Genomic DNA, 27405 nt, shown 5'->3' on the forward strand with positions numbered 1-27405 from the left:
TGGAAACGAATCTGACTAGGAACCATGGGGTTGCAGGTTCAATCCCTGGCCTGGCTCAGTGGGGTAAGGATCCGACATTGCTGTGAGCTGTGGTGTAGGTTGCAGACGTGACTCAGATCTGGCGTTGCTGTGGCTCTGGCATAGGCTGGCGTCTGTAGCTCTGATTAGACCCCTAGCCTGGGGACCTCCATATGCGTGGGTGCAGCCCTAAAAAAGGACAAAAGAGGGGAAAAAAAGAAAAAAGAAAAAAGAAACGTGCTAGGATGCAGAAGGGGTGTCAGCAGCCACACCAATTGAAACATATAATGGGGCTCCTAACTCAGTCCTCAGGCGTTAGAAATGTTGCCTCCATTTAAAGACAAACAGGGAGTTCCCATTGTGGCGCATAAGAAACAAATCCAACTGTGAAGTTTCGGGTTCAATCCCTGGCCTCACTCAGTGGGTTAAGGATCCCGCATTGCCGTGAGCTGTGGTCGCAGACACAGCTCGGATCTGCCGTTGCTGTGGCTGTGGTGTAGACTGGCAGCTACAACTCCAATTAGACCCCCATATGCCACAGGTGCAGCCCTAAAAAGAAAAAAAAAAAGACAAAAATTACCCCAACTCCCCTCATAAATAATGTAACAGTGATGATAAAAATACAAAACTATGGAGTTCCTGCTGTGGTACAGTAGGTTAAGAATCGGATGGCAGCAGCTCGGGTTGTTGCAGAGGCGTGGGTTTGATCCCCCACATGGGAATTTCCATATACTATGGGTATGGCCATAAAGAATTTTTAAAAATTAAAATAGGAGTTCCCGTAGTGGCGCAGTGGTTAACGAATCCGACTAGGAACCATGAGGTTGCGGGTTCGGTCCCTGCCCTTGCTCAGTGGGTTAACGATCCGGCGTTGCCGTGAGCTGTGGTGTAGGTTGCAGAAGTGGCTCGGATCCCATCCTGAGTTGCTGTGGCTCTGGCGTAGGCCGGTGGCTACAGCTCTGATTCAACTCCTAGCCTGGGAACCTCCATATGCCGCGGGAGCGGCCCTAGAAATAGCAACAACAACAACAACAACAACAATAACAACAACAACAACAAAAAAGACAAAAAAAAATTAAAATAAATAGGAGTTCCCATTGTGGCTCAGCAGAAACAAATCTGACTAGGAACCATGGGGTTGCAGGTTCGATCCCTGGCCTGGCTCAGTGGATTAAGGATCTAGTGTTGCCGTGAGCTGTAGTGTAGGTAGCAGACGTGGCTCGGATCCCGAGTTGCTGTGGCTGTGGTGTAGGCTGGCAGCTATAGTTCTGATTAGACCCCTAGCCCGGGAATCTACATATGCCTTGGGTGCAGCTCTGAAAAGACAAAAGAAAAAAAAATTAAAATAAATAAACAAATGGTACACTAGTTAAAAAAAAAGAAAAAAAACTGTCTGAATAACTTGACTTAGTATGATACTCTCTAGGTTCATCCAGAAACTAATACAACATTGTAAGTCAACTCTACTTCAATTAAAAAAAAAATACAAACTTGGGGTTCCCACTGTGGCACCGTGGGTTAAGGATCTGGCGGTGTCTCTATAGCAGCTCAGCTGCTGTGGCACAGATTGTATCCCTGGCCCAAGAACTTCCAAATCCCTCGGGTTGGCCAAAACAAAAACAAACTCAATTAAGGGGAACCTAGAAGTTGGTCACATCTGAAGTGTGTAGTGCTGGGATACACAAAATGCAAAAATATTTGAGGGTAGGTATGTTTAATTTGACATACGTATTTATTAATTTCTAAGTTCCTTCCAGAAAATATCTAATGCAACTAAATTTGGCAAATAGCAACTTTTTTTCTTTCTTTTTTTTTTACTGCTGATTTTCGGGCCACACCCGCAGCATACGGAAGTTCCCAGGCTAGGGGTCGAATCGGAGCTGTAGCTGCCACCCTACACCACAGCCACATCAATGCCAGATCTGAGCCTCATCTGTGACCTACACCACAGCCCATGGCAAGGCGAATCCTTAACCCACTGAACAAGACCAGGGATCAAACTCACATCTTTGTTGCTACTAGTCAGATTAGTTTCCCCTGAGCCATGATGGGAATTCCCAACTTATTTTTCAATGTTTTAAATTATAAAAGTAATACTTGAAAATACTTAAGTAAACATTCAAACAATATAGAAAGAAAAAGAGGAAGAAGAGAACGGCTCTACTTCTCTCCTCCTTCCTCAACTCTGCCCTCCTTGTCTGAGATGAACAGTTACCAGTTTGATGTGTATCCCTTCAGAAATGTGGTTCTATACCAGGTGGAACCATGTAAATTTGCCATTTTTAGGAATTCCCATGATGGCTCAGCTGTTAGCGAACCCGACTAGCATCCATGAGGACGCAGGTTCGATCCCTGGCTTCACTCAGTGGGTTAAAGATCTGACATTGCCAAGAGCTGTGGTATAGGTCTCAGATGTGGTTCAGATCTCATGTTGCTGTGGCTGTGGTGTAGGCCGGCAGCTACAGCTCCAATTGGACCCCTAGCCTGGGAACCTCCATATGCTATGGGTGCGGCCCTAAAAAAAAAAAGACAAAAAGAGCAAAAAATAAAATAAAATAAAATTGCTGTTTTTATTGGTCAAAAATGGTCAGATTACCAAGAACCTACTGTATAGCATGGGGAACTCTATTCAATATTTTGTAATAACCTATAAGGGAAAAGAATCTAAAAAATAATACATATACCATATATACATGTATTTATGTATACATATAAATACATATATACACACATGCATTTATATATATGTATAAAACTGAATAGCTGTGCTGAACACCTGAAACTAATATGATATTGCAGATCAACTACAATAAATAATTTCCAAAAGTAAAGGCTAAAAAACCTTAAAAAATGGCTTAAGGATCCCCCCAAAAAAATAAAAAATAAAGTGGTTTTAGACTCTCAAAAACTGGTCAAATTCTTAGTACTTTCATAAGATTCCACCTAACATTTAAGATGATTTGAGTCATCTGACATATATAGTTCTGTGACTTCCCTTTTTTCTTAACAGCATATCTCTAAACTCTATGTGAATAAACAGATCCACTTTATTTTTCTTTGGCACATACCGTCTCTAAAAAGATCATTAAAAAAATAATCTTGAGATGACAGATTAAGGCCGATGAGGGTAGAGCTGCTGAAAAAATTACTCATAATTTGCTACAATTTGAAAAATAAACTGAGGTCAGCCTGACCAGAAAGCCAGTTCTTTCCAAGAGGCCCAGAGTGCATGGTTAAGAAGCTTTTCAGTTTGCAAACAAAAGAAGGGCCCATTCCCTCCTCCGCTGTGCTGGGCTGGCTCTTGCTGCCTGGAGTAATTTACCTTTCAGCCACCCAGTGTTCTCTGACTGCACTGTGTCAGGCTCCAGGGTGTCTGGGAGAAAGGCTGGCTGGCTCCAAGACCCAGAGGCCGTAGTCTGCGACTCAGACGAAGTTTTTATGTTAGCAGCAAATGTTAACTTGGTTTCTGATGACTGCCGGAGTCTTAGGATAGTACCTGATCCTCCTAGATGGTTGTCTAGTATAATTTTTCCTAATTGCTATTTTTCATCATAATGCCCTCAGAGGGCAATTTGAGTGGAAGCAGCCTTGGATTTATGGTCAGAAAATTTGCCTTGAAATGTCTGCTCCATTGTTTATTAAAACAGATAGACTTCGGCGAAATCACTTCTCCTCACCGAACCACAATTCGTTTTAATAGCTATAAAATTAAGATAGTAAAGGAAAAAAATCTCTCTCATGTATTAGGTGCTTACTCTATGCCAGGCACTGCTTTTAGCACTTGGCATATATTAAGTCATGTAATTGTCATCGCAGCCCTGTGAGGTGGTTGTGGGCCTATTTTTACCCCATTTTACAGATGTGGAAACTGAGGTGCAGAGGTGAAATAGCTAGGGCATGAGAGGAATGAAAGCCAGAGATGCAATGCATAAAGAAGTTTAAAGAATATGAATGGGGAGTTCCCATCGTGGCGCAATGGAAACAAATCCGACGAGGAACCCCGAGGTTGTGGGTTCGATCCCTGGCCTCTCTCAGCGGGTTAAGGATCTGGCATTGCTGTGGCTGTGGTGTGGGTCACAGATGCAGCTCGGATCTGGCGCTGCTGTAGCTCTGGTGTAGGCTAGCGGCTATACCTCCGATTAGACCCCTAGCCTGGGAACCTCCATATGTCTCAGGTGTGGCCCTAAAAAGACAAATAAAATAAAAAATAATAGAATAGAATAGAATAGAATAGAATAGAATAGAATAGAATAGAATAGAATAGAATAGAATAGAATAGAATAGAATAGAATAGAATAGAATAGAATAGAATAGAAAAGAGTGGTTTTAGCATCTCTTCCTGGCCACCTATGGCAAAGACTTGGTAATTCTTTTTTCTTTCAACTATTGCTCCCAAATCAGAGAGTCATCAACATTTTGGAGCTGGATGGAACTTCAGAGACTATCAAGGGCAGCTCTCTTCTGTTAAGAGAGGAAGACCCTGGGCTCAGAGAATTTAGGGGACTTGGGCCAGGTTCAAACTTGCTGATGAGCCTGGGGAGTAGAGTATAGATCTGCTACCCATTCCCATGGTTTTTCCCATTTGGTTAAATGCTGCAAACATCTTGGGGGGAAAAAAAGTGTTCCCATTGTGGCACAGCAGAAACCAATCTGACTAGTATCCATGAGGATACAGGTTCGATCCCTGGCCTCGATCAGTGGGTTAAGGATCAGGCATAGCCGTGAGCTGTGGTGTAGGTTGCAGACGGGGCTCGGATTCTGTGCCGTGGCTGTGGTGTAGGCCAGCAGCTGTAGCTCTGATTCAACCCTTAGTCTGGGGAACTTCTATATGGCTGTGGGTGAGACCCTAAAAAAAAAAAAAAAGCAACTGTTTATTGTGAGGAAAGTTAAACATCTACAGTAGTAGAATAGACCCCAGAGGTCCCTCTAGTCAACTTCAACAATCATCAGCCACTTGGCCAATCTGGCTTTGTCTGTATTACCACCCACTCCCCACCTCCCAGCCCCTATTGGATAATTTTGAAGGGTATCTCAGGCATCATATATTTCATCAGAAATACTGTATTTATCTAAACTAGAAGGACTCTATTTTTTTAATATTTATTGAAGGATAGTTGATTTATAATATTGTGTTAGTTTAAAGCATTCAGCATAGTGATTTGGGGTTTTTTGGGTTTTGTTTTAGTTTGTTTTTGCAGGTTATATTCCACTATAGGTTATTGTGAGATATTGGGTATTATTCTCTGGGCTATACAGTAAATCTTGGTTGCTTATCTATTTTATGTATAGTAGTTTGCATCTATTCATCCTATTCTCCTAATTTGTCCCTCCTCCTTCCTTCTCCCCTTGGTAACCCAAAATTTCTATGTCTGTGAATCTGTTTCTGTTTTGTATTAGATTCATTTGTGTTATTTTTTAGTTTCCATACACACACAAAAATGATATATAATATTTGTCTTTCTCTCTTTGACTTATTTCTCTAAGTATAGTAATCTCTAAGTCCCTCCATGTTGCTGCAAATGGCGAAATTTCATTCTTTTTTATAGCTGAGTAAGGATTCTACTTTTAATATTAGCACAATGCTATTACCTTCAAAATAACAAGATTGCTTATCTCATGAAACAGCTTGTCAGGGTTCAAATTGCCCAATTTGCCACACACTTGTTTTTCCTTTTTTGGTCGCACCCTCAGCATGTGTAAGTTCCCAGGCCAGGAATCGAACATGGACCACAGCAATAACCTTGAGCTGCTGCAGTGACAATGTTGGATCCTTAACCTGTTGAGCCACAAGAGAACATCTGCCCCACACTTTTTTAATAGTTAGTTTGCAGCAAGCAAGTTTTGAACTTTCAACAAGTGCAAGACACTATGGAGGACACGGGGAAGGTGAAAAATAATCCCTACACTTGGAGTTCCCTTGTGTTGCACCAAAGATGAATCTGACTAGGAACCATGAGGTTGCAGGTTCAATCCCTGGCCTCTCTCAGTGGGTTAAGGATCCAGTGTTGCCGTGAGCTGTGTTAGGTCGCAGACGAGGCTTGGATCTGGCATTGCTGTGGCGTAGGCTGGCAGCTATAGCTCTGATTAGACCCCTAGCCTAGGAACCTCCATATGCCTCAGGTGCGGCCCTAAAAAGCAATAATAATAATAATAATCTCTACCCTTTAGTTCTGAACAGCCCAAGTATGAAGCTGAAAACCTACTAGTGAAGTGGAAGAAACATGCATTGTGGTGCAGAGGGAAGCAGCACAGGATGGTTCGCTCCCTGGCTGCCTGGTTTCAAGCCTCCCTCCACACTTACTAACCAGGTGACTCAGTGGTTAATGAATCTGACTAGGAACCATGAGGTTGCCGGCTCAATCCCTGGCCTAGCTCAGTGGGTTAAGGATCCGGTGTTGCCATGAGCTGTGGTGTAGATGGCAGATGTGGCTCGGATCCCAAGTTGCTGTGGCTGTGGTGTAGGCTGGCGGCTACAGTGCCAATTCGACCCCTAGCCTGGGAACCTCCATATGCTGCGGGTGCAGCCCTAAAAGGACAAAAAGACAAACAACAACAACAACAAAAAAACCCCACCAGGTGACCATAAGTAAGTCAATTGACCTTTCAGTGCCTTCCTCTTCTTATCTGTAAAATGGGGCTAAGCATATACTGACCTCTAAGGATTATTTGGAGCAGAAATGCGTTAATACAGGCAAACACTTGGGTTAGCATAAGAAACATCATAATTGCTCCATAAACATGATCTACTATTATTATATCCTGAAACAACTATGACCTATTAAAGTCTTAAGGGCACTTTATAGTAGAGAGGTGGGCAGTTCTGGTTATGATGCCATGGATAATAATAATACATAATAATAATTATTTTGTAGGATGATGATGATGGTGGTGGTGGTGATTTTGGCCAGGATTTATTTTTTTAATGTGCAAGTCAATTAAAATTAATTGACTTTAATTGTCAATTACAATTAACATGAAAGTGATTTTGTACTCACATCCTCTCTCTCTCTCTCTTTCTCTCTCACACACACACAGACACACACACACTCTCTGTGTTCATACCCTCCTTTAAGTTGAGGTCAGAAAGACTCAATCCCTAGAGTTCTTTTGGTGGCTCAGTGATTAACGAACCTGACTAGGATCCATGAGGATGTGAGTTCGATCCCTGGCCTTGATCAGTGGGTTAAGGTCTGGTGTGGTGTAGGTTGAAGATATGGCTCAGATCCCGAGTTTCTGTGGCTGTGGCGTAGGCCGGTGGCTGCAGCTCGGATTGGACCCCTAGCCTGGGAACCTCCATATGCTGCAAGTGTGGCCCTAAAAAAAGCAAAAAAAAAAAAAAAAAAAGATAGACTCAATCCCTGCAGACTCATCTCCAAGGCATTTCTGTCTTAAAGGGCCTAAGGAATTGAAGAGATCTGATTCTTTTTTTTGTCTTTTTTGCTATTTCTTGGGCCACTGCCGCGGCATATGGAGATTCCCAGGCTAGGGGTTGAATCGGAGCTGTAGCCACCGGCCTACGCCAGAGCCACAGCAACGCAGGATCCAAGCCGCTTCTGCAACCTACACCACAGCTCACGGCAACGCCGGATCGTTAACCCACTGAGCAAGGGCAGGGACCGAACCCGCAACCTCATGGTTCCTAGTCGGATTCGTTAACCACTGCGCCATGACAGGAACTCCCGAGATCTGATTCTTAATCGAAATAAGGTGGCCACAGAGAGGTTGCTAGATTCTTTATGCTCGGGATAACCATTCATCCTGGGTTGTTTGGTTTATGTTTGTTGTCCCTCTCACTCCCTAAAGTGTCTCAGGCCCCTTCCTCATGCCCGCCGTTACCCCTGCCTGCCCTAACCATCTCCACATTCACTTTAACCACTGGAGGCCTGTGGACATGCCATAACCAGAGCTACTTCTGTCACTGGGGCTGGTTTCTGCTACAGCACTGGTGTAACAAAGGCTATGCTCATACTGCTATCCCTCTAACTGTGGAAATAGTTTGTAGCAAACAAGAATGAGGGGAGTTTGGTATTAACAGATACATACTACTATATATAAAATAGGTAAATAGGAGTTCCCGTCGTGGTGCAGGGGAAGTGAATCCAACTAGGAACCACGAGGTTGAGGTTTCAATTCCTGGCCTTGCTCAGTGGGTTAAGGATCCAGCGTTGCCATGAGCTGTGGTGTAAGTCACAGACACAGCTCGGATCCTGAGTTGCTGTGGCTGTGGTGTAGGCCGCTGGCAGTTGTAGCTCTGATTGGACCCCTACCTAGTGTGGGAACCTCCATTTGCCACGGGTGTGGCCCTAAAAAAAGCAAAAAATAAAAATAAAATAAAATAGGTAAATAATAAAGACCTACTATATAGCCCAGGGAACTATACTCCATATCTTGTAATAGCCTATAATGGGAAAGAACCTGACAAAGAATATATATATATATATTCTTTATTCTTATATATATATATAAATAAATGAATCACTTTGCTGTACACTTGCAACTAATACTTTGTAAATTAACTATACCTCAATAAAAAAAAAATAAAGAATGAGGGGCCGGTCCCTAATCTCAACTCATTTAGTTGTAAATTTTAAAAGTTACAAGTATATTAAACAATTCCACTCCCTGCCTCACCAATCTTTTTTTGTGTGTGTTAAGGATTTTCCCTGGTATTTACTTGACCATTTAATACTTTTAATCATAAAGCAAGTTCTTCTTCCTTCCTTATTCCTGTAATGTGACTTCTTTATCAGATCCTACAGAAAATGTCAAAAGGTGAAAAGGTCAGGGTGTTTGGTATGAGATTAAGACAGACTTGGATTATACAAATTTATGACACAATACTAATTTCAGCAAAAGAAGTTGTATTTTTAGGAGCCCAAATACTCCCTGGTAAAATAAAAATTATAGGAAAAAAGCACTCAGAAGCATCATTTATCAGTAATTCCATTTTGCAGGCATGCGGTGCCTACTCTGTGCCTCATGGCTTTGTTTTGGGCAAGGCTTTCCGTGATAATCAAAGTTGATTTGCAGCGCAGTTTCCCCAAAGAATGTATTATTATTATCATTATTATTATTATTTTATGGCCGTACCAAGGGCACATGCAAGTTTCTGGGCCAGGGATTGAACCCCAGAAGCAGCTGTGGCAAAGTTGGATCCCTTTAACCCACTTCATCCAGCTGGGATCAAACCCACGCCTCCTAGTGACCTGAGCCACTGCAGTAGAGCTCTTAACCCTCTGCACATGGCGGGAACTCCAAGAACAGTTATTTAGTGGAGAGGCTGTGAAATAGATTTTTTTCTATGACTCAAGATGCCTGAACCATGTGCTGTGGTGATTTATGGAACACAAATGTGACTCTGAAGTTTAGAAATACTCCTAATTCTGGGAAGGAGCATGGATTGAGATAAGAAGCCCTATCCAGTTATTTTTTATTTGTACAGTGTCCCAGGAGGAGCAATGGTTGTTGATAAGTATGATAAATAAACTTTTAGTGTCATATTTTAAGTACTAAAATATGGGTATATAGACACACACATATTTAAGTACTAAATATAAGTACTAAAATATTTAAGTACTGAAATATGTAAATTATATATATTTTTTATTCCACTGAATTTCTTGAAAACTTAATCAAGCAATAAATCCTTGGATCCATTTCTTTATTTCTAACATATCATTCAGCCAACTGCATCTGGCACTCTGGCTTCACAAATTCTGTGTGTGTTGGGAGGGTGTGGATGTGTGTGGGTGTGGGTGTGTGAGAGAGTGTGTATTTAGTCACCAATGACTTTAGGTTAGGTTAACTACAGAAGTGAGTTATCACAGGAATTAAGCACAAGGGCTATGGAGTCAGCCTCCCAAGAATTTGAATCTTGGTATAAGTTTAGTGCTAGTTTCTTAACTTCCCTGAACTTCAGAAACCAAGAGTACCTACGTGATAGAGTTACCGTGAAGAGGAAACCAATGAGTTTATATAAAGAATTTGGATCTAGCCAGGCGTTGCAGTTCTTATTATGATTACAAAGCAACTGATGCTTTTCCGCCCTTATCTTCTTTGACCTCCCTAAGAGATAGGCAACCCCTGAACATACCCACTTTCCCGAAATCTGCCTCAGCTCTCTCTGTCTGCCTTTCTTTTCTTCTTCTATTTTTTTTTTTTAATTTTTGGTCTTTTTTTAGGGCCACACCCAAGGCATATGGAGGTTCCCAGGTTAGGAATCAAACCAGAGCTGTAGCCACTGGCCTATGCCACAGCCACAGCAATGTGGGATCTGAGCAGCCTCTGAGACCTACATCACAGCTCATGGCAACGCCAGATCCTTAACCCACTTCTCGGGGCCAGGGATGGAACACGCATCCTCATGGGTAACAGCGCTGTTCGTTACCTCTGAGCCACAATAGGAACACCTGTGTTTGCCTTTCTGACCCTTGCTTATCAGGATCCTTTCTTGGATCCTCTTTTGCTGCTTGTTCCTTAAATGCAAGTGTTGCCCTAGGTGCTGACATCAGCCTCCTGTTTTCCTCATGGGGGATGATCTATTTGGGGTGCCCTCAACCAAACCCTTGGCTGCAGCAACCTCTCTATGGGCCTGGCCCCAGGCTGAGCTCCAGGCCCGCATGTCTACGTTGCAAGACATCCATGCACACCTCAAACTCACCAGGCTCAACTGCACATTCTTTACTTTCCCTTAAAAACCTGCTTCTGGTGTCTGGCTGAAGGGAAGCACGTTGAAATCGGTCCCTTTTTTCACTCACCTTCCGCAGTACCACTAGTGATCAAGGCCTACTGGTCTGCTCAGCATCTCCCTTTTTCACCTCCTCTCACCATTCTCACCTCCATGAGCTGGAGTTCACCCCCAGTTCACATTCCTCCCGTGAATCACTGTATTAGGCTCCTTCGTATTTGCTTCCAGCCTCAAGTTTTGGCCCCTTTCCATTCATCCTTCACTGAGCTTCCCCACTCTCTCTCCAAAATGCAGATCTTCTCACATCTAGCCCCAGAATAGCAGCAAGAGATTTGACCATGCTATCTTTTGCCCTTTTCTCATACAGCAGGCTCATGCATGTCTTGCAAGCTAGACATGTGGACCTGGAGCTCTGCCTTCATCTCCTCTGGGTCCCTCAGAATCTAACTGCCACCTCTTTGGGGGAGCCTCAGGAGGCCACTGTACCACACGATCAAGGTGCCACTCTGTGTCCAAAAATCCACCCTGTGCATGGCTGTTAGAACACATATAACGGGAGTTCCCGTCATGGCGCAGAGGTTAACGAATCTGACTAGGAACCATGAGGTTGCGGGTTCGGTCCCTGCCCTTGCTCAGTGGGTTGACGATCCAGCGTTGCCGTGACCTGTGGTGTAGGTTGCAGACGCAGCTTGGATCCCGCATTGCTGTGGCTCTGGCGTAGGCCAGAGGCTACAGCTCCGATTTGACCCCTAGCCTGGGAACCTCCATATGCTGTGGGAGCGGCCCAGGAAATAGCAAAAAAGACAAAAAAAAAACCAAAACCACATATAACGATTTAATCTCTGACTTCCCTTAAGTGTCTCTTCTTTCTCGACAAATCTCACTGAGGACCACATCTGTGTCTTGTCCTACTCTGCATTCCTCTCACCCAACAGAGCACATCTGGCACATAGAAGGTGTTCAATTAATACTAAATAAAAGCTCGAACATGCATTATCTTCTTCCACCTTCACAAACTGTGAGGGTGATTCTTAGCATAGAGTCTACCAATAAGGATCATCTATTCATTATTCCCACTTAATGCACAAAAGACTTTCCAAAGGTTACTGCAAAAACAAGGACTATTAGGAGTTTCCATTATGGCTCAGTGGAAACAGATCTGACTAGCATCCATGAGGAGGCAGGTAGGATCCCTGGCCTTGCTCAGTGGGTTAAGGATCCGGCGTTGCTGTGAACTGTGGTGTAGGTTGCAGACATGGCTTAGATCTGGTGTGGCTGTGGCTGTGGCCAGGGGTTACAGTTCTGATTCAAACCCTAGTCTGGGAACTTCCATATACTGCGAGTGCAGGCCTAAAAAGACCAAAAAAAAAAAAAAAAAACCCCAAAACAAACAACAAAAAACAAACAAGGACTATTAGCAAACCTGAAAAGGATTCTTCCTTTGATGTAGTAATTGCACCTTGAGGAATCTATTTTAATAATCAGAGGCAGAGAAGTTTTATTCATCAAAAAATTTATGATAGGAAAAAAAAAACTAGAAAAAAACTAGAGAAATGATTAAACATCCAGAATTATGGTATATAATATAGCTGACTGAACATTATATTACCATTATATGTTAAGTTTCCAAGGAATTTTGAACAATCTGGGACAATGCTTACATTATGATTAGTGAAAAAGCTGTATAGAAAACTAGCAAATATGGTAAAATCTTTAATCATATAATAGGAAAAAAAAATAAGCAGAGAAAAAAGACTTGAAATAAACATACCAAAATGAACTCTTCAGTCATTAGAACTGAGGTGATTTTTGTTTGGTTTTGTTCATTACAGATTTTGGTATTTTCTAAACTTGCTACAATAGGCAGCTTTACTCTTACAATCAGAAATATAAAAAAAAATTTCAAATTGCATTTGGGCTGTATGAGACTCTAGTGAACATTCTTGGTTCTCTTTGTGCAGCATCATTCCTCCTTCTGGTGAGAGGGCCTCAACTCTTCTTTGTCGACACAGCTCTCCCCATTCCTAAGCCTCAAGATGCAGATGAAGTGCCACCGCCCCCCAAACCCTGGCTCCAGAGTTGGGCATGTGACCCATGCCCAGCCAATCCTCATGTTCCATCAGGCTGCCTTCAGTGCCTGGTTCTGAATGGGCGTGTGACTTGAGCCGAGTCAGAATTTTTATAGGAGATGCTCCTGAGGGCAGAAAAAGCCCTGCTTGCATCAGTCCTAATGAGCTGTAAGCCTAGAGCTATACACAAGGTCAGGGAAGCAATACAGGAAAAAATTGCTGAAGGATCCACCACCCACCTTCAAGTCCTCATGACTTTGAGCTCTTAGATCTAGGAATGTCTGGAACATTAGCCTCCCTGGACTTTCCAGCTATCAGAGCCAATACATTTCAGGTTTCTTTGTTTGCTTCAGTCAGTTTGAGCTGGGTTTCTACAAGTTGCAATCAGGAGTTCTCACTAATATAATTAGGAAAACAATAAAAATATATACAGTAAAATTCATGAAAGGGTCCAGGGCAATCACAAAACAGTGCAGAACTGGTCCCATCCATTCCACTGAGATAGAACCTATTATTGTAAATGTTTCTATCGGATATGATCGAAAACAGTTTGTTCCCTTAGCAGCTCATGTACCGCACCTTCTATATGCCTCCTTTTAATACATAGCTGGCAGGGGGTATTATTAAAAATAGCTAATAATCCTAAAGGCACAGGAACAGGAGGCTTTCTGCTGTGCCTGGCATTAAAACTTTAATTGCTGGATTTGGGGAGATTTGGGGTATCTCAAGGGAGGAATTGAAGTGAGAGGGTACTTAGGTGTAGAGGGAAGTTAAGTTTTTTTTTTTTTTCAATCAGTACAGACAAATTTCAATATTCTACCAACAAATATGGCCAACTGGGTGTGTACTGGCTGAACAAAAGCTCTGTTAATAGATGTTATAGTTTCATATTTGGGTATCATTTTTCCCTCCTGGACTGTGAATCCCTCTAGACAGAGATTCTGTCTTATTGATTTTTGTAGTTTATGCCTACCTAGGGGCTCATAGGTTTTTTTTTTAATTATTAATTTTTTTTTCTTTTTTTTGGCCAAGTTCACAGCATGCATAAATTCCTGGGCCAGGGATCAAACATGAGCTACAGCAGTGACAATACTGAATCTCTAACTGCTAGGCCACTAGGGAACTCCCATAGGTATTTTTGAATGGTGAAAATGAATGATAGTCCAGCACTGTCTAATTCTCTATTCTGGTTTTTCATTTTTTTGATAGAAGTTTCCTTCCTAGAACTCAATTGCAATATGGTCTCTTTTCACCCACTCTTTTGAAGACTTGTTATCCTTTCCAGTATCAGTTGATTGAAGAAGAAAATTGTAAATTTCTCTCTCAGGCATAATGTTGATATTTTAACACATCTTCTGCCTCACTACAGAATGATTTTTGAAATAAATCAAGATCTCAGAGACTTATGATTGCTTTGAGTGCTAACTTTTATCTCTGTCATTCTAAGAAAAAGATGTGATCTGATGTTCCGGAGCGCAAACAGAGCGCTTTGCATTTCACTCCTCCCACAGCTGTATGGCTTGAACCCCTTGCTAGGTCTCTGGGGTGTGGGTTCCCACACTTGACCGTAAGGATTGTAGCAGGGCCCACACCTGTCTACGAACAATGCCTCCCAGTGCCCAGCTCCTCCTTGTTCACAGCAGATACGTAAATGCTTATTGAATAAATAAAATACATTTAAAGAAAGGTAGTCATATGTATTGATAAAGTAGTGATAATTTTGATGATTCTTGTTTAAAAAAAATAGTTGATTTACAATATTGTGCCAATTTCTGCTGTACAGCAAAGTGACCCAGTCACATACATACATACATTCCTTTTCTTATATTATCTTCCATCACAGTCTATCCCAAGAGATGGGATAGAGTTCCCCTGTGCTGTACAGTACAATCTCATTGCTTATCCATTCTAAATGTATTCTGTGATTAGTCTTAGAATTGATTTTCTTAAAGGAATTTAGGTCCTATCAACATCCAAACAGGAGAGCTTTCAATATTAAATAAAGGGGGGGGGCTGGTTAGTTATAAATTTTGGCTGCTACTTTAGAGAGGAGTCTAGTCTGTATCTAAATTATTATTATCTGTATCTAAATTATTCTACTGCTTTTGCTGAGGGGCACTTCCCATTTATTTTCCATTCTTTTTTTTTTTTTGTCTTTTTAGGGCCACACCTGCAGCATATGGAGGTTCCCAGACTAGGGGTCTAATTGGAGCTGTTGTTGCCGGCCTACACCACAGCCAGAGCAACGCGGAATTCTTCGCCCACTGAGCAAGGCCAGGGATGGAACCAGCAATCTCAAGGTTCCTATTCGGATTTGTTTCTGCTGCACCCCAATGGGAACTCATATTTTCCATTCTTAAGCTTTCTAGAGGGGTGTTTCACTGATTTATGACACTGTGTAGGGAAACCTTATCATACCTAGAGTCAGTCTTAAACTGAATAGATCTTGGGCTACTTTTAGAATTGAAATAATAAACATATCTACCTACAAAGCCGTTGTTGTGAGCATGAAATAACATTCCGCATAAGAAGGAACTGTAAAACCTCCACAGATACTGTTGTTTCCTTGGGGAAAACACTTCCTAGGCAGTGGAACTTGGCTTAAGAGGATCATTTTACTATTGTTTTGCTTTGGGTACAGGCTAGGACAGCTAAGAGGAACACAAGAATCTCCACCCCTGCAACTGCCGTCCGAGAGAGGCAGAGAAAGCAGGAACAAAAAAAGGGGGTAGGGGGAAGGCGCCCAGAGGGCTTCTAGCACAACGACTTTGCTGCAGAAGGGTTTTAAAAACTCCCAGAGTAAACTTCGCAAGGCGCCCCTCCCCACCTCAAAGCCCCAGTCTCCGCATAGGCCTCAGTCGGCCACGCCAATAGAAACCAATTGTGTTCTTACAGGTTAAGGAGCAGGTGGAGAAACTGAGCATTAAGAATTACCTACACCCGGGCTCAGCCTTTTACTGCGGTGCTCCGCGCCACGCTTGGTCCCCCTCGAGTAACAGGAATGGAGAAGAATGTTGGGGGCCAATCCCAGCCACCCCCCAGCCCCGATTCCTATCCCCGCACCACCTCCACCACCCGCAGCGTCCAGCCTCCTCCCACGGGAGCGTGATCGAGGGGCGGCGGCGGCCCTTTATTGTCAGGGGACCACTACCAGGTGGCGGGCCCTTGCTCTGAGGTGCGCGTGGCGCCCAGCTTCACAAAGCGCGCGGGCAGCACCCTTTTGACCGGGAACCGCCTCTGGCGGCCTGACCACATCACAGGGGAGAAGAGGTGGAGAGATGAAGGGACTCTGGGCTCGAGAGCTGGCGGATGGGGCCGGCTAGCCCTCACCCTCCCGGGCGGGCTCAGACCCCTGGGATTAGCACGTCGAAAGTGCAGGGGTCAGACGCCGCCGCCAGGGAGCGAGACCCGGGCGCGAGGGAGGGAGGGGAGGCGAGGAGGGGATCGGAGAAGGGGCGTGGCCGGCGCGCAGGAGGAGGGCACTGGGAGGAGGGGCTGCTGCTCCGCGCTCGCGGCTCTGGGGGCTCGGCTTTGCCGCGCTCCGTGCACTTGGGCGAGAGCAGGAACGTGGAAAGGAGCTCCGGTCCCAGAGCAACCACCGCGATGAGAGGCGCTCGCCGCGCCTGGGATTTTCTCTTCGTCCTGCAGCTCTTGCTTCGCGTCCAGACAGGTGGGAGGGCGCCGCGGGCACAGGAACCGCTTCCCCCGGCACAGCCTGTGCCCCCCGAGGGCTCGAACACAGTCGGGTGTGTCAGAAGAGGTGGCTGCCGCCCCCCGGGGGCTGCTGCGCTTTAGCCTCCGGGAAGATTCGGGGCGGCCCCGGAACTCTCCTGCGCTCAGCCCTGCTCACCTGTGCCAGGAGCCCCCCCTGCCGCTGGGGGTGGGGGCGCTGAGCTGCGGGTCTTTTGGGAACCTGGGCGGCGAGGGGGCTTAGGCTGAGCGGGGTGCCCGCGGAGGGCAGCGGGGTGTCTGCCAGTTTAGGGCTGCTTTTGTGCCGACGATGCGCGGAGGGAGAGGCGGGCGGCTCGCGGGTTCGCACCCAGCGCGTTATCTCCACCCGCCGAGGCGCGGCCGTTGCTTCCTTTTGTTGAAAGTTGTGCGTGTGTGACCGGCGCACGGGAGGACGGGCTCGCAGCTTCTGAGCCGCACCGAGAGCGAAGTTGCAGGAGAGCCTTTTCTTTGGTCTGAGACAGCTGCTTTCCAAACCGCGGCGCTCTTTGTGCCCCGGCGCTAGAGACGACCCGCTGCCGCCTCTGCTTGTGGCGCCACCCAGGACCCGAGTCGAAGGCTACGGCGTCCCAGGCACCCTGGTTATGCATTTTGCACGGGGAGCGCGCGGCGTGCGGTTCTGGAACCGGGGAGCCTGGAAGTGCGGCTCCAGGGACAACTTGGGCAGGGCATGTGGAAAGCAGCCGCTAGGTTGCAGACTTTTTGCTTTTGTAAATCCAGTGCTGGAGACTCGCCCCTTTCTGCCGCGGTGCCGTTCTTTCCCTGCAACGCGCCTCGGAGAGGCTGGTGGGTGCGTTTGCTGCCTGCTCCCGGGCGAGGCAGCGAAGGTGAGCCGGGACACTGCAGTCCCCGACCCCGGCCGCCGCCCATGCCGGGCCACAGTGCCGGCCAGGCTGGCGGGGCTCTGCAAGCCCCTCGGCTCCGTGTCTCTTACCTGTAATCGCAAGTCCCTATTTTCCTTGGGAATTTTGAGATTCTCAACACCCTCTCCCAGTGATAGCTCTACAGACGGGCTGCTTGAGGTTGGGAATGGGAGATGGAGTGGAACTTTCTGCAAATCTTACTTAGATCTTAAAACTGTTGTGAAAATCGGTTATATGTGCGCGGGAAGTTGGGTCTTCAGGTGGAAGAGGTGGATCTGCAGACTCCTGGAAGCCCTCAATCAGATTCCTGCCCTTTCTCTTTTTCTGGGTGTCGATGGTGCGCAAGTCGCCTGGCTAACCGCCGAAGCTCTGGTTTTTCTCAGGTGTTTTTTAATTTTTTATTTATTTTTTTAACCGTTAAGACTCCCTTGATGATGTAAGGATGGAAAGTGAGTCTGGACTGGAATTCAGGGGCTCCAAAGGAAGCATCGCTAAAAACTATTGTGGGACTCTGCTGGTCAGTTTTCCCATAAAGTCTGAAGATGCAGCTCCCCCTTCCCGGTCTTGTAAAGCATTGTGAGGGCTTTCCTGTGGGGGAAGAGAGGTAGGAGGGATCATGAATGAGTGTCCGGATTTCGGGAGCGGATTTGACCGCCTGAGCTTCAAATGAGACGTTTGGTCCCTACATCTTTGTGCCTTAACATTCTAATTTCAGTTAAGGTATGGGCACGGGACCCGATGGGGGCCCAAGAAAAACTACATAGACCGTTTTCCCTTTTTAAAATTAAATGGATCAGTTGCTTCTTTCTCATAATTAGCCTGCTCCATCCAAGAGATTTTTTTTTCCTTTTTTGGGGGGGGGGCAGAGGGAATTTTAAGGTTTGGCTCCTGGAGGGCACTGTGGTGTAGTGACAAAGGCTTGTGCTGCTTTTCTGGTTTCTCAGCTTTTATTGGCTGTGTGCCCTTGTGCCAGCAGCCCCTTAAATTTGGGAGCGTCCAGGGTCCTCAACAGGACAGCGAGGCATCTGCATCAAGAAGGATGCGTTGGGTCCCCAAATCCTCCTTTTTCAATATTATGAGCGTAGCCTGCACTTCTTCTAAACCCTTTACTTGAATCTTTCCTGCCTCCTCAAAATTCCCCTGCCTCTCCTGGTCACAGGAACTGCATGGTGGTATCCTACTCGTCTGCCTCTGCTTAAAGCAGGGAGGTGTGTGCCTTCCCCGGTCCACACATGCTCTCCTTTCGGCTCCCTCTGAGCGCTAGGAGATGCCAACTCTGCAGGACCCTCCATCACCCTCCCCCCCCCCACTGTTTACAACTCCTGTGCCCAGCAGGATGAACCTGCAAGGAATAGTGAATCATCACCCCCTCTTCTGGTTCCTGCAGGTGTGAGGCTCGAGTCATCCCCAGCAGCTGGACTCGGGGTATTCTGACTTATCCTGCTGGAAATAACATGGTCTTAAAAAGGGATCCCAGGAGTTCCCGTCGTGGCTCAGTGGTTAATGAATCCGACTAGCAACCATGAGGTTGCGGGTTCGATCCCTGGCCCTGGCCTTGCTTAGTGGGTTAAGGATCCGGTGTTGCCGTGAGCTGTGGTGTAGGTTGCAGATGCAACTCGGATCCAGCATTGCTGTGGCTCTGGCATAGAACGGTGGCTACAGCTCTGATTTGACCCCCTGGCCTGGGAACCTCCCTATGCCATGGGAGTGGCCCAGGAAAATGGCAAAAAGACAAAAAAAAGGGGGGGATCCCAGATAGTTCATTTATTTCCCCATTCTGGTCTTTCCCACCCATCCCCACATTTCTTTCTTAAGACTTTAAAAATCATGCCTGCAGTGCTATTGCAATACATTTTCTGATGTTCCTTACATTTCACATGACTGCCAGCCCCTGTGCCAGGCTGTCACCTGACATTTCCAGCCTCTCAACAAGCCCTGGAGGTAGGTTCTGTTACCAGCCCTCCCCTCACAACTGGAGGCACTGGCTGAGGATAAGCCAGTTCCGAAAATAATCAGCCATGAATCCTGAGATTGGCCCCCTATGCCCAACAGTGTATCCATTGACATGATTGCCCAGAATCAGGGGTACAGAGTGATTGGTTTCTAACTATCATATATGTCAGGCATTGCTGGAGGTTCTGGGAATACAGGATGGCCAAAGTTGCCTTCCCAATGTTGGGGAAAAAGACCTAGAATCACCTGTCAGAGGGTGTCTGATTTCGTGTGTTCTCAATTTGCAGGAAATATTCATTGAAGGAGGGGAGCCTTTAAATTATAGCTTCCCTGAGGTGGCGGGGGGGGGGGGGTGTCATTTAGGCATTTGACCCCAAGTAGGAGGGCTTTAGTGTTACCTCTACTGTTCCAGTTAGAGGCCATCTGAAATGAAGACAGGGTGTCTCAAAAATGATGGTGTGAGTCTGTTGAAATTTTTTCCCCTTCTCCACTCAAAAATAAATAAATAAATAATAAATAAATAAAAAGTGATCTTAGCCTCATAACTTTATGATATACTTGGGAGGGAGAAACACCCCAGCAATGTGTGTGGCACCACCCCTGGCCCTTTACCCTGGATGAGCACTATGAGATATAATGCCAGTTAAGCCTTCTCCCCAAACAAATGCTCATCAGAAACGTGCCAAGTTATTTTGTGGGCTTCCCTTGGAGCACGTTTATGTACAGATGTTGTTGTGGTGATGGATTTTGCTGCTGTTGTTGACGGCTGCTCCGAGTGGCCCTTCGGATTTTGACTCATTTCCTCAAGTCTCCCCCAGCTGATTAAAGAAAGGACACCAGGAAATGAGCCGCGATGTCCTGAGCAGAATTCTTGAAGCTGGACTGCAGTGTGGGGACTCCCTCAAAGACAGTGGTCAAGGTTGCAGCAGCATTTTCTCCCCGAAGAGTTTAGTTTATACAGCCGACAGGCTTGGGAAGGGCTTCATGTTGCTGCATTCATGTGTGGTAACTTTTTAAAAAAGAGATGAAGGACATTCGAGGAAATCTGAAGCATGCAACATTGCACAGTCTCTGTAACTTGAATCGATATTTTCATCCTCCACGCAAAAGGAGGATGATTGCAAATCCAGAATAAGGAAGGGCTTGCAAGGGTTAGCTGAGGTAAAAAGTTTGAATCTGGAGTTCCCATCGAGGCGCAGTGGTTAACGAATCCGACTAGGAACCATGAGGTTGCGGGTTCGGTCCCTGCCCTTGCTCAGTGGGTTAACGATCCGGCGTTGCCTTGAGCTGTGGTGTAGGTTGCAGACGCGGCTCGGATCCCACGTTGCTGTGGCTCTGGCGTAGGCCGTGGGCTACAGCTCCGATCAACCCCTAGCCTGGGAACCTCCATATGCTGCGGGAGCCCAAAGAAATAGCAAAAAAGACAAAAAAAAAAAGTTTGAATCTAAGGTGAATCCAGTATCTTTGTTGAAAGCAGAGGGGGCTTGTGAGGAAGCCTGGCCTGGCAGCTCTGATTTCTGCCATTGTGGACATGAGGCAGCCCATCTTTTGACTTCAGACTCTTTAATTGCAAACCATTAGCCCTTAGACATGTTTTCTTTTGCCTATGTGATGCTTTTTTTTTTTTTTTAATAAAACATTGGGGCAGTCTTTAAAATCTGAAGAATTTATATCAAGATCTAGATTTCCTTATTCTCTTGAAGAATTTGAGAACTCTGCCTTTTTATTTTATTTTTTGTCTTTTTGCCTTTTCTAGGGCCGCTCCCATGGCATATGGAGGTTCCCAGGCTAGGGGTCCAATTGGAGCTATAGCTGCCTGCCTACACCACAGCCACAGCAACACAGGATCCGATCCGCATCTGTGACTTATACCATAGCTCACGACAATGCTGGATCCTGAACCCACTGAGCAAGGCCAGGGATGGAACCTGCAACCCCATGGTTCCTAGTCGGATTTGTTAACCACTGTGCCACGCTGGGAACTCTGTACTCTGTCTTTTTCGATGGGACCTCTACTCTTCGATGGGACCTCTACTCTTCCCGTTGCTCTAGGCAATAATTCTACTTTCCTCTGCCAAGTCAGGCTTTTAGGCATTTAGCCTTGGGGCCCTGTGAGTATATGTGGGACCACACAGGTACCTAGTGGAAGGATCACAGCCCTAAGGAATGAAGATGGCCTTGTATTAGTCTGGTGGCTCCATGGCTGACAGCTCTCTGTGGTTTGGAACAAATTGCTTACCCTTGTCGACCTTCACTTTTTCAATCTAGTTTTAGCTGTGTGACTTCGGGAAAATTACGTAACTTCTCTGGGCCAATAAATGTGCGGCTACATAGAGTTTTTCAAATGATGCTGCCTAGCATGCTCATGGTAGAAACTCAATATGTGACAGCCATAGTTATATTATGTATGAAATAGGAATTATTGTTACCTTTCACATGGAAATAATGACTACTCCAATGTGATTGCCCTCAAGATTAGAAAGAGATTCTTAAATTTTTTTTTTGCCCCACCCAAAGCACATGGAAGTTCTGGGGCCAGGGATCAAACCCAAGCTACAAGGGATTCTTGTAAAGATACTTAGTACAGGGTTTGGGATGGGATAACACCTAACAAATGAAGAAACTCCAGAATTTGACTAATTTCTCCTTATCATCCTGGCATGCAAATATTAATAGGTACTACCTTGACAGCTTTTTTGTTTTGTTTTATTTTGTTTTTTATGGTTTTGCTTTTTAGGGCCGCACCTATGGCATATGGCAGTTCCCAGGCTAAGGGTAGAATCGGAGCTACAGCTGCCAGCCTACACCACAGCCACAGCAACTCAGGATCTGGGCTGTGTCTGCGACATACACCACAGCTCACTGAAATGCCAGATTCTTAACCCACTGAGCTAGGTCAGAGATCAAACTCTTGTCCTCATGGTTGCAGTTGGACTCGTTTCTACCTCACCACAGTGGGAACTCCCTTGACAGCTTTCAAAATGAATTAAATTTTAATTTTTGTTTTATATCACTTTTGACATAACAGTTGGGAATCACTAGTCTCAGATTGAACAGATCTTGGACTTTTTTTTTCTTGGTTGGAGGGGGGGAAACCCCAGAAGATTTCTCAAAGGAAAACATTCATACCTACTAATTTTTCCATTCATCTTATGCTTTGGCCTTCATGCTTGCATTTTGGTTATGACACGCTTTTGTTAGATACATCCACTGCATACCTCTCTTGACAGCTGGATATTTAAGTAAAAACTTTTGCAAACTTTAAAATTTGAGCTAAATTGTTATTCAGGCCAGGTGGCATCAGAGTTAAGTGCTTGGGCTTTGAAATCGACAACCTGGGTTTTTATCCAGTTTGGCCTCTTGCCAGCTCTGTAACCTGGGATAATTCCTTTCACCTGCACTGAAGCTTCATTTCCTCATCTGTAAAATGGGGTTGCTGGCATGGGGCTACTGAAAGGAGTAAATTAGATTATGCGTGAAACACACTTAGCCCTGAATCCCTGACAGGGAAAGCACGGGGGACTCCATCAGGCTGATTTTATGTTTCTTTTTCAGCTTTGTGTCTTAGGAAAGAAATTTGGAAATGATTTAAAGCCAGATGATGCCAAGTTTTTTCTTGTTTGTTTTATTTTAGTATTAAGATGATGTTTATACATTTAATGCCTAGTTTTTAATTTTATTTTTCAATTATAATATTTTTTTATGGCCGCACCTGCAGCATAGGGAAGTTCCCAGGCTAGAGATTGAATCTGAGCTGCAGCTGCAACAATGCCAGATCCTTTAACCAATGGCACCAGGAATTGAACCCTTGCATTCACATCAACCTGAGCCATAGAAGTCAGGTTCTTAACCCACCACACCACAGCAGGACCTCAATGTCTAGTTTTTGACAAGGTCCACACTTAGTTCGTATTTCTATCCCTGCTTCTTTTTGGGGGGTGGGGGAGGCGCTTCTGTGGCATCTGGAAATTCCCAGACTAAGGATTGAATCTGAGCCACAGCAGTGACAGTGCCTGATCCTTAACCCACTGAGCCACCAGGCAGCTCCTCTCCCTTGTTCTTTGTTTAACCTAATTCACAGCCTCCTTTCTACTAAAGGGGATATAGATTTCTGGAGAAAACTTTAGGAGGGGAAAGTTCTGTAAATGGCTGTTTTCTCAAGGTGAATAAGTAATGCAGCTCACAGAGGGTCCCTGAACCCTATTGCTTTGTAAGGTGGCATTGAAGCACCTTGAGAGGGAGAAGCTTTTCTGTGACTGTAAGGGACCCTCCCCTAACGCTGAGGGACCAAGCTGCCCTTGTCCATTGCCCTGGGCTGGACACACAGTGGTGCTCAGTCAGTACTAGTTTAACTTCTCTTTTCCAGCACTTGCACAGAGCTTTGAACATGATCAATGCTCAGTCATCATTTCAGATTCAGTTTAACAAAGGTTGATCAGTCCCTACGCCTTGGTCCTTGCAAGGGACTTTAGGTGAGGGCACTGGGGGTGGAAGAGGAACGGAGGGAAGAGTAGAGCCGCAATTCACAGTAGTATCTGGTGGCATAAGAAGTACAAAATGCCCAGGCACCTTTCAAAGGAGATTTTATTCTGTTAAGCACACTCCCCAACCTGCTCTGAAAACTCTCCCTTGCCTGTGGGCAGCTGAAACTAAGAAGCAGTGTGTGTGTGTGTTTGTGTTTAAATTTTAGTACCATTCACATATCTTGTGCTAGAATCTTGTACATATCTTACCCATTTTTCTGCTGCGTAGTTTGGGGGTGATGGTTATATTCACATCGCTGTGTAACCCATCTCTAGAACACGTTCATCTTGCAAACCCAAAACTCTGTTCCCAGCAAACATTTCCTCCCCCAGCCCCTAGCCACCAGCATTCCACTCGTTGTATGAATTTGACCACTCTAGGGGCCGCATGTAAGTGGGATCATTCAGTATTTGTCTTTGTGACTGGCTTATTTCATTTAGCATCCTGTCCTCAATGTTCATCTGTGTTGTAGCGCAGGTCAGAATGTTCTTCCTTTGTATGTATATACCTATATGTATGAGTATGTATATGCCACATTTTGTTTATCAATTACTCATCAATGGATACTTGGATTGCTTTTCCCTTTTGGCTATTGCGATGAAAGCTGTACTAGCATCAAAGGGAGGATTTCTGAGGGGCTTCTTTTAGGCTGGTTAATCCCTTGGCTGAGAGCTATGTGCTAGTGGGGAGCTGGGCAGACGGACCATCAGTCACACTCTTTAGATGGTCTCTGGATGAAGGGGGTGAGCCCTTGCATATTGGAGTGCATGCTCTGGAAAGACAGGGGTGGAGAGGAAGATAAAGATGGCAGACTTATTAATTCACTTGGCAAATTTATAAGCATCTTGGATATGTCAGGCACTGATGAGATGGGAGGGGAGGGGAGCAGGAGCTTTTGTGGTGCGGTAACTGGGAAAACTGGGGATGCCTAGGAATTAATGGAAATAAAGCCAGGAGGAGGAGAAGCCTCTTTAAAAGAGGGCATATACACAGCATTGTAAATCAAATTTATTTCAATAACATTTTTAAAAACAAACAATTTCCACCCACAGTGAGATAAAGAGGGCATATGGTCGTGGACACTGCTCTTTGTTCATTGATTATTTATTTACATGCTACATTTACTTGAAACTCAGTGTCACAGACACGATAGTGGATGTCAATGAAATTCTTAGGGTCAGGTCCACGTAAGAAACAAAACTGAAAACTGGAGGTCACAGAACATGGCTCTGTAATATCACAGCAGGATTTGGAAATTATCAGGAATTATATGCTGTGCACCAGTCTAATGAAACGTAAATTTTTATGAAAAGAAATCATTAGCAGGAAGGTAATTCTGCATTTATTCTCTGCATTAGACCATTTTATTTATTTATTTAGGCTTTTGTCTTTTTAGACCATTTTAAAGGTGTGTTGGTTTTCTCAGAGAACAAAATGGATGTTTTGGGTGTAGAGGAGGGCATACAGTTGATTAAAGCTTTGGGAAACGGGCCCTTTGAAGGCAACGTCAAGAAATGGGATTTATTAAGCCTGGAGAAGATAAGCACAGGAAGGTTTAGCGAATGACAGTCTTCAAATATTTGTAGTATGTGAGTGAGGAATGGGACAAAATGAGAATAGTTTAAATTGTCCCAGAAGGAGATTAGGCTTTTTTTTTTTTTTTTTGGAGAAAATTCTTTGATTGGATTGGAAGGGTTGGAAAAGACTTTATTGTGTTACCAGAGCTAGTTACAGGGTCTTGGGTGCAGATATGAGAAAAGCCAAGTAATTGTCATTTGGAAATGGTCAGGTCCTGCCCACTTCAATTGGTTTGATGACCCTGTAAGGGCCTAGCTGAAATCTTTCCTGAATAAAATAGCCAGCTATTTTTCCCTCTTCACTGCCTTATTATCTGTGATGTGTTAGAGTGTTTCTCATAAATTCTGGGGAGACTAACGGGATTCACCTCCCTACAATTTTTGGCTGTATCAAAAATAGCCACTATAAAGAACCCACACTTAAAAATGTGTTATTTAGGAGTTCCCATCATGGCTCAGTGGTTAATGAGCCCAACTAGTATCCACGAGAATGCAGGTTCGATCCCTGGTTCCGTGGGTTAAGGATCCACCGTTGCCATGAGCTGTGGTGTAGGTCCCAGATGCGGTTCGGATCCCAAGTTGCTATGGCTGTGGTGTAGGCCGGCAGCTGTAGCACCAATTTGACCCCTAGCCTGGGACCCTCCATATGCCTCGGGTTCAGTCCTAAAAATAAGTAAATAAATAAAAATGGGTTATTGATTGATCTATTGGAGGTGTGTGGGTAGGAGGGGAATCCAACCTCAGAATGAATGGTGCAGTATGATAGCTTAAGCTGAGTGCCAAAATAAGACAAACAGGGAAGTTTGAGGCCTGGAGAAATCTGTCACCCACCATAATTAGCCCTAACCTAAGAAAGACTGTCCTCTGTGCTTGCCTGACCGATCGGTCATGTCGAGACACAGCCAGCCACGCTGAGCCTAAGCTGGCAGATCTGTAAGGATGAAGGAAGCCCTTTCTCCTTGATTGCTCAGGGGTGGACTGTTCACTCTGGCGTTACCCCTCACCCTCACTTCCCTTCGCACCTGTCCCTTCCCTTTGGTCATTTCATGGTTATGGCTCAGTGGCCCACGTTAGACCAGCCAGAGGTCCAGCTGGGGATGGTGGTAAAAATGAAATTGCAGTTCAGCAGTCTTTCACCGATTACATCATTTCACCTGTCATGTCAACCTGCATGATGATTTCAGAGATGTGCTGCCTGCCTTTAAGAAGCCTGGGATCTATGGAAACTTAAGTGCTCCATAGATGGGGTAACATAGTAAGATAGCAATAAGATTTAAATGATAGTCCTGGTCCAGAAGCTAGGATACATTCATTTCCACTGGGTTGGGGGAGAAAGCATCCCTTCTTTTTTTTTTTTTTTTTTTGTCTTTTTGCCATTTCTTGGGCCACTCCCATGGCATATGGAAGTTCCCAGGCTAGGGGTCGAATTGGAGCTGTAGCCACCGGCCTACGCCAGAGTCACAGCAACACAGGATCCGAGCCGCATCTGCGACCTACACCACAGCTCACGGCAACGCCGGATCGTTAACCCACTGAGCAAGGGCAGGGATCGAACCCGCAACCTCATGGTTCCTAGTCAGATTCGTTAACCACTGCGCCACGATGGGAACTCCAAGCATCCCTTCTTGAGTAGACTGATTCCAAGGAAGATGGGGGGCCTGAGTTAACTCATCAAGAGCAGGGCAGGGCTTTGTCAAAGTGTCAACAGCAGAAGCAGAGGGCTGCCGCTGGCTGAAAGATTCCCATAGAAAGAAATCTCTGTGGACACTAGCAGAAAATGAGATAGGATAATTTTTAAGGCACCTGGATTTTTATTCTGCAGTAATCACAGTATTTCCTATGATGCCTTATGTTGAGATTTTTGCAAGTATGGTCTGGTCTAGTAGGTACTTACAGAGAAAGAATTCAGAGAAAAACAGAAACATCTATTATTGGATGGTATTACCTATATAGTATGACCAATGCAAATCTAGAGGTCGATGGGC

The 27405-nt window shown here is 45.0% G+C and overlaps 1 protein-coding gene across 4 annotated transcripts in view; it reads left to right on the top strand.

The window, feature by feature from the left end:
- The first annotated feature begins 16279 nt into the window (after positions 1–16279).
- Positions 16280–27405, top strand: part of KIT (KIT proto-oncogene, receptor tyrosine kinase) — a 92797-nt gene continuing 81671 nt past the window's right edge. For 3 of the 4 annotated variants that reach the window (XM_047798719.1, XM_047798718.1, XM_047798720.1), the window contains exon 1: positions 16292–16444. In XM_047798719.1, the coding sequence (XP_047654675.1) occupies positions 16378–16444 (67 nt within the window). In that variant the 5' untranslated portion in view covers positions 16292–16377. Of the gene's footprint in view, positions 16445–27405 lie in introns of all 4 variants that reach the window. The other variant, XM_047798717.1, reaches the window with a different exon arrangement.

Source organism: Phacochoerus africanus, chromosome 10, assembly GCF_016906955.1.
Source record: "Phacochoerus africanus isolate WHEZ1 chromosome 10, ROS_Pafr_v1, whole genome shotgun sequence".
NCBI classification, from domain to species: domain Eukaryota; kingdom Metazoa; phylum Chordata; class Mammalia; order Artiodactyla; family Suidae; genus Phacochoerus; species Phacochoerus africanus.